Source organism: Microcaecilia unicolor, chromosome 2, assembly GCF_901765095.1.
Source record: "Microcaecilia unicolor chromosome 2, aMicUni1.1, whole genome shotgun sequence".
Classification (NCBI taxonomy): domain Eukaryota; kingdom Metazoa; phylum Chordata; class Amphibia; order Gymnophiona; family Siphonopidae; genus Microcaecilia; species Microcaecilia unicolor.
The window spans coordinates 167,829,419-167,845,008 of NC_044032.1; the positions used below are offsets into that span (position 1 = coordinate 167,829,419).

General features: G+C 40.0%; 1 protein-coding gene across 2 annotated transcripts in view; it reads left to right on the plus strand.

The window, feature by feature from the left end:
- EPB41L4A (erythrocyte membrane protein band 4.1 like 4A) overlaps window positions 1-15,590 on the plus strand; it is a 564,380-nt gene that overhangs the window by 139,721 nt on the left and 409,069 nt on the right. For both annotated transcript variants that reach the window (XM_030193468.1, XM_030193469.1), the window contains exon 2: window positions 4,445-4,549. In XM_030193468.1, the coding sequence (XP_030049328.1) occupies window positions 4,445-4,549 (105 nt within the window). The remainder of the gene's footprint in view (window positions 1-4,444; window positions 4,550-15,590) is intronic.

Sequence of the window (15,590 nt, forward strand, 5' to 3'; positions counted from 1 at the left end):
TTAAGGAACTGTATTATAGAAAAGTAGTTGGCATGTAAAAGTAACCTCAAAAATGTGATTTTTAAGCCTGGATTAAAGCCTTAATCTATTTTGTCATCAAGTCTTCACTGTCCAGCTCTGTTGCACTACCTGGTATTCAGCTCTAATACAGTTTCCTTTCTTTGCCCTGTAAATTCAGCAAACCTATCTGCTGAAAAAAGGATAAAAGCTTTTTCCTGTCTAGTCTAGCTATATACCAGAATCTACTCTAATATATTTACTCTAACATATCAAAAAGTCACTTAGGGCCCTGTTTACTAAGGTGTATTAGTGTTTTTAGCTCGCCTGAACTTAGCGTGCTCACTAACCATGTAGGTGCCTATAGGGATATTGTAGGCGCGTACATGGTTAACGCATTATTTATAACGCTGCTTAGTAAACAGGGCCCTTATTTTAAATGTTTTAAATTTGCATATACATCAATTGCTGACCACTAGACCTGCCAAGGTGTCTGTGCTTTGTGATTACTACATCACAAGTGACTGTTGAAATATTCAGAGTCAAAGCCAACACATGTCCTGTACCCATGTGCCTTTATAAAATAGGTTCGCACAGTGACCCCATGACAATGCACAAATCGTCTTGCACAAATTTATTCCTGCTCTAAGAAGGTGATTGGGTATGCATGATATTCGGTGGGGTTAATTTGATAACAAAGCCTACCTGAGAAATCTTAAATAGCACCGATTTTAAGCATGTTTAATAAAGGCTATATAGGTGCATTTGTATATGTACATTTTATTTAAAAAAAAAAGTCTTCCAGGTCCAGCCACAATAATGCACAACTGCCAATGCACAAATTTACACCAACATCTAGTGTGTACTTGGATGTAATCTCCCCTCCCCTCCCAAAAAAAATACATAAACAATATTTGTAGCTTGGGACCAGTGCCAGAACCGGAATCCTCTGAGAGAGTAGGTTCAGTGTCTCAATGACTCAGGCAAAGTCCATGCTGTGTTCTGAACCAACTATTTACTTAAGTCCCTTATTTGGCAGTCACGACAAAGGCAACAAGTAGCAATCAAAGTATATATAATGGCTTTGAGGCCATTCACTCCTAGCTCCAATCTCGGAGAAAGCCCAACTTGCCTTATTCGCACTACTGAGGCTACTAGAGGTAAACACAGTTCATTTAATCAACTGCCTACTACTGTAGGTAGCACTGCAGTACAGTTAACAGTTGATCCCACTTAGTTTAGGTGTTGGCTGCCATAAGAAAGGCAATACAAGATCCAAAAAATATTCTCAAAGAATCATAAAGTAAGTGTGGATAACAGAGAAATTCATACATATGAAAAAAAACCAATCCTATATAATAAAACGCACCTCCAACATTCTGAAGCTGACTGCATGGCTGAGGCATTCCTGCTCTCTGTATCCATCTCCTGAATTGACATCATGTACTTCCGGGTTTGTCACAAGCAGAAGTGACCAACCACACGAGGTTTCTTGGCTTCAGAATGTTGGAGGTGCATTCTATTAAATAGGATTGAAGCACAGCCAGAGCTCAGCGTCCTGCACAGTAACGCTCAGACACCAGAGAGAGGGAGGGGGCTGACACCAGAGAGAGGGAGGGAGGGGGGGCCTGACACCAGAGAGAGGGGGAGGAGGTATCTCTATCACACACACACACTCTCTCTCTCTCTCTCTCTCACAGTCAATGTCTTTCTCTCTCTCACTCTCACACACTGTCTCTCACACACTCTATGTCTCACACTGTATCACATTCACTCTCTGTGTCACACAGTCACTCACACACTCTCTTGGTCTCATACACTCAGTCTCACAGAGAGTCTGTGTCTCACACACACTCTCTCTCGCACACACTGTATCTGTGTGAAACACACTCTCACACTGTGTCTCACATACGCACTTGCATACACACACACACACACACACACACTGAGGGGCATAATTGAACGAAAACGTCTATCTCCATGGGCGTTTATCTCCGAGAATGGGTCCGTGAAGGGGCGGACCGAACCGTATTTTCAAAAAAAATAGACGTCCATGTTTTATTCGACAATTTGTGAGCTGGGCGTTTTTGTTTTTCAGTGATAATGGAAAATGAAAGCGCCCAGCTCAAAAACGAATAAATCCAAGGCATTTGTTCGTGGGAGGGGCCAGGATTCGTAGTGCACTGGTCCCCCTCACATGCCAGGACACCAACCGGGCACCCTAGGGGGCACTTTTACAAAAACAAAAAAAAAGGTAAAAGAGCTCCCAGGTGCATAGCACCCTTCCCTTGTGTGTTGAGCCCCCCAAATCCCCCTCAAAACCCACTGCCCACAAGTCTACACCATTACTATAGCCCTAAGGGGTGAAGGGGGGCACGTACATGTGGGTACAGTGGGTTTGGGGGGGTTGGACGACTAAGCATTAAGCAGCACAATTGTAACAGGTAGGGGGGGATGGGTCTGGGTCCACCTGCCTGAAGTCCACTGCACCCCCTAACAACTGCTCCAGGGACCTGCATACTGCTGCCAGGGAGGTGGGTATGATATTTGAGGGTGAAAATAAAAAGTTGTGAAACATCATGTTTTGTGGTGGGAGGGGGTTAGTGACCACTGGGGGAGTCAGGGGAGGTCATCCCCGATTCCCTCTGGTGGTAATCTGGTCATTTAGGGCACTTTTTGGGGCCTTATTCGTGAAAAAAACAGGGTCCAGAAAAAGTGCCCTAAATTCTAGCTACAAACGCATACTTTTTTCCATTATCGGCGAAAGGCGCCCATCTCTCCTCGGCCGATAACCACGCCCCAGTTCCACCTTCGCCACGCCCCCATCAACTTTGTACACTTCCGCGATGGAGTGCAGTTGAAAACGTCCAAAATCGGCTTTCCATTATACCGATTTATTCGTTTTTGTGAGATAAACGTTTATCTCCCGATTTGGGTCAAAATCTAGGCGTTTTTCTCTTTCAATTATAAGGTGGACTGTCTCACAGACACACTCGCACCCAGACTCACTGTCTCTCTCACACACACACACACACACACACACACACACTCACACATTCACTCTCTCTCTCACACACAGTCACTCTCACACTCCGAGGAAAACCTTGCTAGCGCCCGTTTCATTTGTGTCAGAAACGGGCCTTTTTTACTAGTAATTTGTATAATTAGTTGGGTCCTCAGTGTGGGATTTCAAACGTAGGAAATAGAGACAATGCTCTTCCCTAATTCACATCAGAATAGAATCAGTATTCACAACCGTAGTTGCGTCCGATGATGGTGTGAAGTTTCAGTCGGTTTGTGAATATTGATTCTATTCTAGTCCTACTGTCCAGGACTTTCATTGTTTAGTGTAGGATTTCACGGGTGGGTTTTTTTTTTTTTTAATGAACCTGCAAACTTTGTGATTGACAAAACTGGACTTGATTTGTGTACTGGTTCTGGCTTTTCTGTTGTGTTCACTTTTTGTTTGACTTGAACACCTCATAAAAAACATAGGGTCATGGTCCCATTTTGTTTGTTCAGTGAGTAAGACCCTTAAGGGGGAAGCTATCAGTATGGGCTGCTGTTAACACGTGTTATCTTACTGTTTAACCCCAGTTGTTAGAAACTTGGTCTCATTGCATAAACTGGGACCTGTGTTAAAATAGCATTAACTATTGGCAAAATAACACATCAAGTAGCCCACATTGATAACTACGCTCCTTAGTTGGATTTACTTGAGGGCCGTCTTTTGAGATACTGCTAATATTCATTGGCCATCAGGACCTCTTAAGTTACTGATAGCCATTGTCCCTCCAGGACTAAGCATATCTGCAACTTTAGACGTTTTCCTTCAAATGGCCTGCAAAATGTTTAATTATTTGTTTGCAACAAACTGAATGTTTTATGGATATTGCTTTCAGCCTTTCTGCGCAGATTTATCAAAAGTGCCTTAAGGGCCATAAAATGTAAATAACTCATGAATCTACGGAGGGATCAATAGACTAAGAGGCCCTTTTTCAAAGCACATAGACCTACAAAGTTACATAGGTTACAGTGTAACTTTGAAAGTCTATGTGCTTTGAAAACGAGCACCTAAAATGTCTTGTCTACTTAAGGCAAGCACTGGAAAAGATATTGTCATGATAACGTTGTTGGTTCTCAGTAATAAGTTTTACCAAATAAATCATGTAATCATCATGCTGCTAGCAAATGTTAACATAATAGCTGGAAATCAGTAACCAGACACCCAAGTGGCTGGAGGCTCGTGTGTAGTAAAGTTAAGTAAAGGCGTTGATCTAATTATGAAGGCCTTTGCTTTCAGGAGGCTAGATATAACCGTTCTTTCTATGCAATAAAAGTGGCCCCTTTATCAGACAATGCTGAACTGAATGCATGAATGCTGCTGAGCAGAGTTGACAAAGCCGGAGAATGCTTCTGAAAGGCCTCTGTAAATTCTTTCCCACAGAAATCGACGAAAGGTTCGGTTGTCCTTGACTACGTATTCCGGCACCTAAATCTAGTGGAGATAGATTACTTTGGGTTGCGTTACTGTGACAGAAGCCATCAGACGGTGAGTGAGAGACAGCCCATGTGATTTTTCCAGCCGTAAAGTTTGCCCCTTTCCTGACCTTTCAAGATGTGTTCTTAGACTGTGTCATGTATTCAGTGACCACAAATACCTATCTTATGCAGAGTTAGAAAGTTGCATTCATGCTGAGTTGTTTTATTTTAAAATAACAGTGCCAATCAATATGCTAACAAGATTTAGTATAAATGACAATGTTTAAAATGTCAGTGGAAATAAACTCTAAAGATGCATTTTTCTATGATCTGTTTCATACATGGAAATGGAAGTTAATTTTAGAAAATTTGTGGTTTTACAGTAAAAGGATTCTGAAGATTAAATAAAACAAATGCTTATTAGTATATCTGATCACAGTGCTGCATATCCAGCATTTAAATTTTTGTTGGCCGATTTTTCAATTTCTGACATTAAATCCTTAACCAAAAAAATTCCTGATTAAGAATGAAACTGTCGACACAAAGATTCAAAAGTGCAAATGCTGAATATACAGGTGAGGCCAAGTCTTTAGATTTAATATTTATTTTTCATTTATTCTATTACGAAAAGCTAAAGGCAGTCCACTGTGTGCAAGTATGATTTAATATTTATTTTTCATTTATTCTATTATAAAAAGGTAAAGTCGGTCCTCTGTGTGCATGAACAACTTATGGGGGCCGCTACTTAAGTAAAAGTTTCTTAGTAGACTTATTAGAGAGGTGGTTTGCCGTTGCCCTGCCCAGTTATCTTTACCCTGTAGCTAAGGCCAGGCACTCATTTACTGACTGGAAGTGGATAGATGGCAGGGCTACCTGATAGAAATCCCAGTGCAAGATTTGAACTCAGGTCATAAATGCAGTAGGAAAGCGACCTATCCAATGCACCACGAAGCCTTCTTATTCCTTTTATACACCTCATCAAACAAATCTATTAAGAAACTCCAAACAGCCCAAAATACCGCAGCCAGACTCATATTTGGTAAAACCAAATACGAAAGTGCGACACCCTTAAGAGAGAACCTTCACTGGCTACCACTCAAGGAATGCATCGAATTCAAGATATACACAATCGTACACAAGATCATTCACGCAGATGCCCCACTTTACATGTATAACCTAGTGGACCTACCGCCCAGAAACGCCAAGAGATCAGCCCGCAAATTCCTCAACTTGAACTTCCCCAGCTGTAAAGGACTTAAATACAAGCAAGCATACGCCACCATCTTCTCGTATAGAAGCACACAGCTATGGAATGCGTTACCCCCAACCTTAAAAACCATGGACAATCTAAGCAACTTTCGCAAATCCTTGAAGACACATCTCTTCAACAGAGCCTACAAAAAGAACCTCTAAAGACACAAATCACCACACAACCCACCCACACAACCAATTACACCTCCTACATCATCCTATTTAACACCCCCTTCTCTTTCTTCAAATATCTTCGTCCTACCACCGACTATTTCTATTATCCTCTCATGAATATGTCATAATAACACTCTGTAAGCCACATTGAGCCTGCAAATAGGTGGGATAATGTGGGGTACAAATGTAATAAATAAAATAAATCTGAGGTGAAGTATAAGTACATAAGTATGATAACGCAAAAAATATTTTTAACAGTCCCTAACCAAGTTTTGGGTTGGCGGCTGAAAGTACTGGCTGATAACACACCCTGGATTTTCACCGTGCAAGACGCAGGCTTTGATCTCCACACTGTGCAAATATATGCACTGAAAGGAGAACAAATAAGAATGCCAAAAAGACAAATTGTTCATTAGAGAACATATGGCTAATTAGAATATAGATTGTTAGGTCTGCTCCTTAATGTAATGTAACACCAGACACCTACTGATCCTTATTCTAATTAGCCATGCGCTTTGGGATTAAATAGTTTTTCATAGTGACATTCATTTTTGTCCTTTCTTTTCATTTGCATGTTATTTGCGCCGGCAGCCCATTCTGTTTTGTTTTCTGGTTGCCTGCCAACAGTTCATTAGCCAAAATAGGCATGTAATAGGGTGTCTTGTTCTGGTTCAGAGGTTTTCAGTGTTTGGGTGAAGATCCATAAATGCCTCTTGAAAGACTTGTGGGGCAGAGGGGGAATCTGAATGCAAGATAGTGTTATGAAAAATGAGGGCTGGAAAGCAAGACCCCCTGAAAACCATGTGATTTTGAAACCAAAGTAAATTAGTCATCTCATCACTATAGCTGTATTAACTTAAAAATGTACATTTTACAGCACTTGCTGTGGAATAGGGTGCTATGTTACAAGTTCAGGGTGGCTGGGTTCCTTTGATTTTTTTTGCAGTTCTCTTGAGTGGTTCCTGTATAGCCAAAGGCCCAGATTCTTTCTTTTAGATTTCCATTTATATTTCATGGTAGTGGTGGGCAATTGTAGGTTACATTCAATAATAGATAGGGATAGGATTATTTTCCATTTGCTTTTATCTTGTCAGTACTGAGGCTCAGGAAAAGCTGAAATGCTTCTGGCACTAAGCAGCAGTAATCTTACCTTCTGTTTTTTTCCCCTGAACTTCTTTTGAAACTCCATGTTTTATTTCTGTCTGCCTGCCTTCCTTCTTTTCCTATCCCTTTCTTTTCTCTTCTGCACTTGGATTTCCAAATGTATTGCCTTTGTCTTTTTATTCTTTCCAACCTAAAGAAAGTTGTAAACAATTATATATAAAGGAGTGAAAGAGTCCTCTGAAAATTTAGCAAAACAGAACAAAATGTGGCATGGGGGAAAACTGTTGAAAAGACAACAAAAAAGTAAAAAAAAAATCTGATCAGATTGGGGGGGTCCTGAGAAACGAATTCCCTGAAAAGTGACCCAATGCATTTCAATGGGTGAAGCATTTCCACCTTTCACAATGCTTGTCCCAGTCCACACCCCCACCCCCCACACAATAACAACCCTAACATCTTCCCCACCATGCATGTTTTTCATACTTGCACTGCATTTTGAAGGTACCTGTAATTGGAGAGGTTGTGACCATGAACAGCAACAGTGAGTGATGCACAGTTGCTTATGGAGTTGCAAGTTTTCCCATGGTCCCTCTACCAGGGGCGTAGCCAGACACCCAATTTTGGATGGGCCTGAGCCCAAGATGGGTGGGCAGAAGAACTCCGCCTTGTCCCACAAGTGATTTGGTCTCTCCCTCTCTTGCCTGCTGCCATATGGTATCTCAAACATTCCCCCTCCCCTGCTAACCTCTTAAATAGCAGATTTTCACCGACAGCAAGCAGCAACTAATACACACTGCTCATGTTGGCCCGACAGCCTTCCTTCTGATGCAACTTCCTTTTTCCGCATAGGCAGGAATACATCAGAGAGAAGGTTATGGGGCTAGTGCAGGCAGTATGTAACAGTCGCTGCTCACTGCAGGCAAAGATTTGCTATTTAAAAGGTATGCAAGGAGGGACAGTTGTTGAGAGTTTTCGGCTGGTGGGACTTGGGAATCCATTCCAGCCACATCATAGGTGTGCTGATACTGGGTGGGCCTGAGCCCAAAGTGGGTGGGCCTGGGCCCACCCAAGCCCACCCTTGGCTACACCACTGCCCTCTACAACTTATTAATAGCTTTGTAGTACATATTTTTGGCATTTACTAGACTGTTGTATTTTTCTGTATTCTTCTGTTTGTTCTTATATCTGGGATATAATTCTTGTGGTTAGTCCTAGGTTGAAGGACTGGGGGAGTCATAGAGAGGAGAGAAGGAAATAGAGAGGCAATACTGACTGAGAGGAGCACAAGAGGGGAGCGAGGGACAGGAAACCACAGTAAGAGGTTAAATGAAACGTAATGCCTCTGTCTCCATAACTTTTCTTTATATAAAGGTATTGTCATGAATAAAAAACAAAAGTAATGTTTGAAACTTGCTCTTTTATTATATGTATTTACTTTTCTACATAGTCACCACTGGGAGAGGGGAGATATGATAGATTTTTAAATACCTCAATGGCATAAATACATATAAAGCGAGTCTTTCAATTGAAAGGAAGCTTGCAATGAGGGGGCATAGGGTAAAGGTGAAAGGAGTTGGACTCAGGAGTAACTTGAAAAAAAACTTTTCACAGAAAGACTGGTGAATTTATGGAATGACCTCTCGGTGGAGACAAAAAACAACCGGATTTCAAGAAAGTCTGGGACAGGTACATAGGATTTCTCAGGGAGAGGAAGAGATTAGTAGATGGCATGGATGAGCAGTCCGGGTAGGCCATATCATCTTTATCTGCTTTCATTTTTCTCTGTTTCTCTGTTTTATTCATCACACGTTTCTGCCAACAATTCTTTGGCGGCTAAGAAAGCAAATAGAATCCTAGGAATTATTAGGAAAGGAATGGAAAACAAAAATGAGAATGTTTTAATGCCTTTGTATAACTCCATAGTGCGATCGCAGCTCATAAGAATGTACGAATAGCCATACTGGGTCAGACCAGTGGTCCATCTAGTCCAGTATCCTGCTTCCAGCAGTGGCCAATTCATGTCACAAGTATCTGGCATAATCTTAGATAGTAGCAAGATTTATGCTATTGATCCCAGGGACAAGTAGTGGCTTTCCCCATGTCTATCTGAATAGCAGATTATAGACTTTTCCTCAGGAAACTTGTCCAAACCTTTTTTAAACACAGATACATTAACCACTGTTACCACATCCTCTGGCAACATGTTCCAGAGCTTAACTATTCATTGAATGAAAACATGTTTCCTTCTGTTCATTTTAAAAGTAGTACCATGTAACTTCATTGAGTGTCCCCTAGTCTTTCTACTTTTTGAAAGAGTAAAAAATTGATTCACTTTTACCCATTCTACACCACTCAATATTTTGTGGATCTCTATTATATCACCCTTCAGCCATCTCTTTTCCAAGCTGAAGAGTCCTAACCACTTAAACCTGTCCTCATAGGAGAGGAGTTCCATCCCCTTAATCATTTTGGTCACCCTTCTTTGAACCCTTTCTAATTCTGCTATATCTTTTTTAAGATATGGCAGCCAGAATTGTACACAATATTCAAGGTGTGGTCGCATCATGGAGAGATACAGAGGCATTATAATATTCTTTGTCTTATTTTCTATTCCTTCCCTAATAATTTCTAGCATCCTGTTTGCTTTTCTGGCTGCTACTACACACTGGATAGAAGATTTCAGCGTATTGTCTACGATGACACCTAGATCTTTTTCTTGGGTGCTGACTCCTAAGATGGATCTTAGGACTCAAGTAACTATGATATGGATTATTCTTCTCAATGTGCATCACTTTGCATTTGTCCAGAATTGCATACAGCTCGAATACTGTGTGCAATTCTGGTCACCGTATATCACAAAAGAGATATAGTGGAATTAGAAAAGGTACAGAGAAAGTCAACAAAAATGATAGAGGATAGGATGATTTCCCTATGAAGAAAGGCTAAAGCGGCTAGGGCTCTTCTGCTTGGTGAAGAGATGACAGAGGTCTGTAAAATACTTAGTGGAGTGGAACGGATAGATGTGAATTGCTTGTTTACCCTTTCCCAAAAACACTAGGACTATGGGGCATGCAATGAAGTTACTAAGTAGTAAATTTAAAACAGACCAGAGAAAATATTTTTTCACTCATCGTAAAATTAAACTGGTATTCTTTGCTAGAGAATGTGGTAAAATCAGTTAGCTTAGCAGGGTTTTAAAAATGTTGCTGAACCACAGGCATCTATGGATGGTGTGAAAGCAGTTCCCAGAAAACACAGATGGTAGACACTAGCTCAATCATTTGTCAATTGGGACAAGATCATAGTAATTAAATAACAAAGCATCCCAGAGAATCTAAGTTGCCATGTTCGAGGTGGGAACAGTGCTGCATCTTTGCTTGCTGTTGGGCTTATTTGATGAAACCCAGAACATGACAGCAGATAATGTCCTTACACCATCTAGTGTGCTCTATGCCATTCCTAGTGCAATGCTATAGAACCTGGCTGCCCTAATTTCCCCCTCACTTTTCAGCTAGGGATCCCTTATGGTTATGTCAAGCTTTCTGAATGTGTTTTTTTTTTACCATTTTGCCTCTATCACTTGCACTAGGGGGCTGCTCCATGCCTCCACCGTGCTTTTCATAAAGGTTTATAAACTTCTAGGCCCGGAGTCTGAAAAAGATTAAAAATGGTAGAAACAAACTTTGCCAGAAGTTATTCTATTTTAAATGCACTATGTTGATACTTTTGGTAACTGTTAGTGAATTATACACAGAATTAAATATGGACTAAACAAAGTAAAACCTACCTAATCATTTACATATATATATAAAATAATAATCCATGTATCCAGGAGCAGTGTTTAGCAAACCCTTTTCTTCATTTACATTACATGAAGGGTAACTCAAGATTTACCCTTCTGACTTATGGATAAAGATCACATCTTTATCCATAAGTTAGAAGGGTAAGTCTTGAGTTTTTTTTAAGACCCACCATGTAATAAAACTCTGCTTTAATTTTAGAGTTCTTCATAATTAGAGCTGTGCTCTGTATGGTATGATTACACAGACTTGTTAACATTAAATCCTTAACCAAAAATTTAAGCAATGTTCCAATTGGGTTTTTAATGATCTTAAAGGATATCTTTGGATACTGTCATCCTAAATTACCTACAATTCTGTACTTGGAATTTAGTTTGATTCTTTGAATGACTGGCATATGTATTTTCTGGATGAAGAGGGTTGCGTTCCCCTTCAGTCTAAGTACTGGATAAGAATATGATCTGTTGTAATGAAATCAACTTATAACACTTTGAATTATGCATGAGCATCTTATTGGGAGTTATAAGGATGACTATTATAGAAATAGAATTTAAGATCATTTCATTGGAGTTAAGGCAAATTTTAGTTTTATTTAAAAAGCACACATTTTGGAAATCGGTACTTCTGTAGTTGTACTTTCTTGGCCAACGGTTAGCTGAAGCTGTGTCTTCAGAGGGCCCTGAATGTTTTTTAAAAGGCCAGAAGACATCAATGTGGTTCAGTGAGTGCCAGGAGGATCCCAAAAAGATATACAAAGATGCAGAAGGATGTACACAAAAAATTCAATAGCATTTAGGGTAGAAATTAAAGCATAGATGCTGGCAGATAAGGTCCAGTTGCCCCACCCCAACCACCCAGTTGATGTCTTCTGTTTATATGCTGATCCACTTAAAAAAAAAAAACAATAAAAAAGTCCCACACTTACAGACAACACCACTCCACTAACCCCATGTATTTATCTAACCTCTCAATCCTGTTCCTATCACTGTTTACTGTAAACGGTTACTTTGATAGTCTATCCTCGCTGAAAACTGCACAGTTATACAGATCATTATGATTTCAATTTAAATTTTTTCATTCATCTTTATGCACGAAGCCAAGGGTGAAAAACAGTTTATTGAGGAAAACAAACTGAAAAACACGGATCTTATTGCAAGATAAAATATAGACAAGAATAACTGGGATAAAATCTCAGAACTGCGTAACAGCTGGATTAAAACTGCCTTTGAATACTTGACTGAATCAAATGAAAAGATAACAAGGTTACTATTCACTGTGGCAAGAGTATAAAATCAAATGATAATTTATCTATATAACTTTATTTGGATTTTCGGTGAAGCTGTGTGTTCAAGTCTGAATGCTGAAATGCTGGCATAATTTTATGTAGATAGTTTATTTGTGGAGGAGTAGCCTAGTGGTTAGTGCAGCGGACTTTGATCCTGGGGAAGTGGGTTTGATACAAGGAAAGCAACAAGAGCAGTGAGGGCTATTGCTGCAGATGAGCTGAATTCCTGAGTTGGCACGAGTGACCTGTATAGTAGAAAGATGATTAACTGGGTCTAACTGAAGCACTATTTTAAAACAATGCTAAAATCTGCTGCAAAAGTTCTTTCAAAAACATGCAAATACTTTGCACTTGAAATCTTCTACACAATCCATTTCCACTGTAATTCTTTTCTCCTTTGAACAGAAGGTCATTCTCAGCTCTCTCAAGTTCTTTGAATGAAAAGTTCTGATTTGTAAGCTTTTACAGCTAGTAGTTTTTTCTCTTTTACATTTCTGCCTTTTCTAAGTGCCTCGTAGCCTAGTGTGATGGCAGGCTGGCGATGTGCAGTAGTATTGACCAAGTTGAGGAGGTCAGGTGGACTTATGATCTCGAGTAGGGACCCAGAAATAGGACTGATCTGTGTCTGAGTTCTGCCTTTTCAAAAAGGCATTGAAAAAAAAATGTTATGATAAGGAACTTTTGTCTGCCCTTGTGTACTGCCTGGCATGACACAGCTTTGAGGGCTGCATTTGTGTGCCCTGTACTTCATCTGTTATGTTGAAAATTTCACATGTCTCTACTGTAACCAGTTATGAAGCTAAACCACACTCTTCCAGAGAGTGATGGGACAGGTCAAGATGTCAGTAGAAAATAATTAAATAAAACACACACACATACTTGACTCAGTTTGTGATTTGGTTTGGGCAAAGCTAACACAGATTTGAGGAAAGGAAGCAGAATTGAGCTTTTTAGAAAAAAAAGTTATGGAGAAAAATATCTCTGCATGCAAAATCAGTTTTACTTATATGGTACTATTTCTGACATAAGCACTTTACCAGAAACCAGACTTAGGGGACGATATTTTTAGTTTTTAGCATTAATAATATTTAATATTTTTTTGCATTTTAAATAATATATGGATTTAAATAAAAGAACAAACATGTTTGATGCGCTGAAGGAGGCACACCTGTTAAAAATATAGGTGGGTTGAAGGTTTCCTCTGTTAACTGGAATATGCAGATATAAATAATCAGCCGTGAGCATGGTGGTACAAACACTGCTGGTAGCTTTGCTATGATTTTTGCCTAAGGAAAATGTAAGTGCAGAGATGTGTGCCTGCTTTTTCTGTATGTGATTCTGAATAAATTATACTAAATTCTCTAATTTGTCCCTCAACCTATCTTTGCTTCTGGGCCTGTATTGAACTGTGGTAGAGGTATTTGAGCTATTTAGTCATGCACATTTTAACACAATTTCCTTTGGGCAACATATCTTTTGACCTGTGTAAATAGCTTTGAATCTTGCTGTCTCTGGAGACTGCTGCAGATCTTGAGATGACTTGGTTGCTTTGATTGTATACCTTCTGTTAATTTTGATGAATTTTCTTTGTATAGTGCATGCTTGCTGCCAGGAGTAGTGAGCTCTGCTTTATTGGTAGTGATGTCTTAAGATCCTGCCTCTCTGGTGTGCTGACAAAGGGGCATACACATGGGTGTAACATAGGAAAGGCTCCCACGTACACGGGTAACCTATAGAATATGTGACTCACTGAACAAAAAGTTACCAAAGGTGGGGGATTGCAAAAAACAGAGGTAAAAGCTATAAAAGTTTGGAGGGATAAATCTGGGCAACTTTTGTTTTTGAACTTTGATCACAGTCTATACAAAACATGATCAAAATTTTATCTGTAACGTCCTATGGATTAGAGATAGAGGTGTTGTAAGTTTGCTAGTTTTCAAATGCGTTTTTCTGAAAAACTTACTTTTATTTTGTTTCTCATTTTTTAAAGACCTAGTCTATACCTGAGGCTGAAATGTTGATGCTTTAAAATTTGCAGCTACTGGGGGCTAATGTTCTGCCATAAACTGCAGTAAAGGTTTAGTAAAAAGCCTCCTTAATCTCGTAAATGAGTATGCAGTCCTTTTGGAGTGGAGGAGTAGCCTAGTGGTTAATGTAGCGGACTTTGATCCTGGGGAACTGAGTTCAATTCCCACTGCAGCTCCTTGTGACCCTGGGCAAGTCACTTAACCCTCTATTGCTCCAGATACAAATAAGTACCTCTATATACTATGTAAACTGCTTTGAATGTAGTTGCAAAAACCACAGAAAGGCAGCATATTAAGTCCCATTTCTCCTTTCCTTTTCCCTTTGTAAAATGGGAAAATGACCTGTTCAGACCACACCCCTACCTCACCCCCTTGAAATCTGTGCATGGTGTGGATTTCTACTTCTAAACAGTGTCATCCTGAAATTGCCATTTAAATGTGTATGCAATCTGCATATATGTAGATACAATTTACACATGATGTTTCTAAAAGAACCCCCCTTAAAGTATTTGAATATAGTCCTTAATTCTCATTTCGTAAGGCTGATGTTACAGTTTCTGGACAATTTTGGTAGCTCTTCTCTGGACTGCGTCTACTCTGGCTATATCCTTTTGGAGATATGGCTTCCAGAACTGGCCAGATGAGTCCAGTGACTTATGGAGCGTATAACTTGTGCAAGGTGTTATCATCTCTTGCTTTCTTCTGGTAATGCTACTTTATTGAGGACTTTGAGGAACAGGCACATCTTACACAATATCCTTTCCATTACATTTTTTATAGAAAATATATAGAGCTGCTATTATAGGCCTCCAGGCATACTTAACAGCATTAACAGACTCAAATACTCCAAAACAATAGTGAGAACATTTTGTTAGCATGTAGTTCATTTCAGCAGTGGAAGAGAGTTTGCGAGTGATGGGGTTTGGGGCAGAAACTGTCTGAAAATTCTTTGGGCTCCTTCTCTTGCTGTGCAGAATACACCCCTGAGGCTTCCTCAAGCCCAGCCACCATTTGAAGACACACCAAAGGCTCAGCGCCAGTTAACCCCATCAAGTTGGGCTAGACACTTACCCAACATCACCCCAATCTCTCTAGCGGGGCTGAATGGAGGAGGGCTGAAGATGAGTAGACTGAATGCAGCTCCATGATGTCAGATGCTGGAACGTCTATTTAAAGGAATACACCTCTGAGGCATTGCGCTGAAAAGGCATGCCTAAGTGGCAGGTCATGCCCCTTAGTGAGCCCCTTCATATGACCCACGTGAGATAGGGAACTATCAATGAACAGTATCCACCTAACTGAAAATAAGCAATAAGAATGCTTCAGTCTTGATAAGAACACAGCTTTATCCAGGTCACTATTAATCAGGGTACTGTAAGCTAATTTTAATATTTCTTACACCACTTCGTTGCTTTAGGTAACCACTTATTTGAATTAACTGTAACGATCCATTCATGGAGCCAGTTGTGT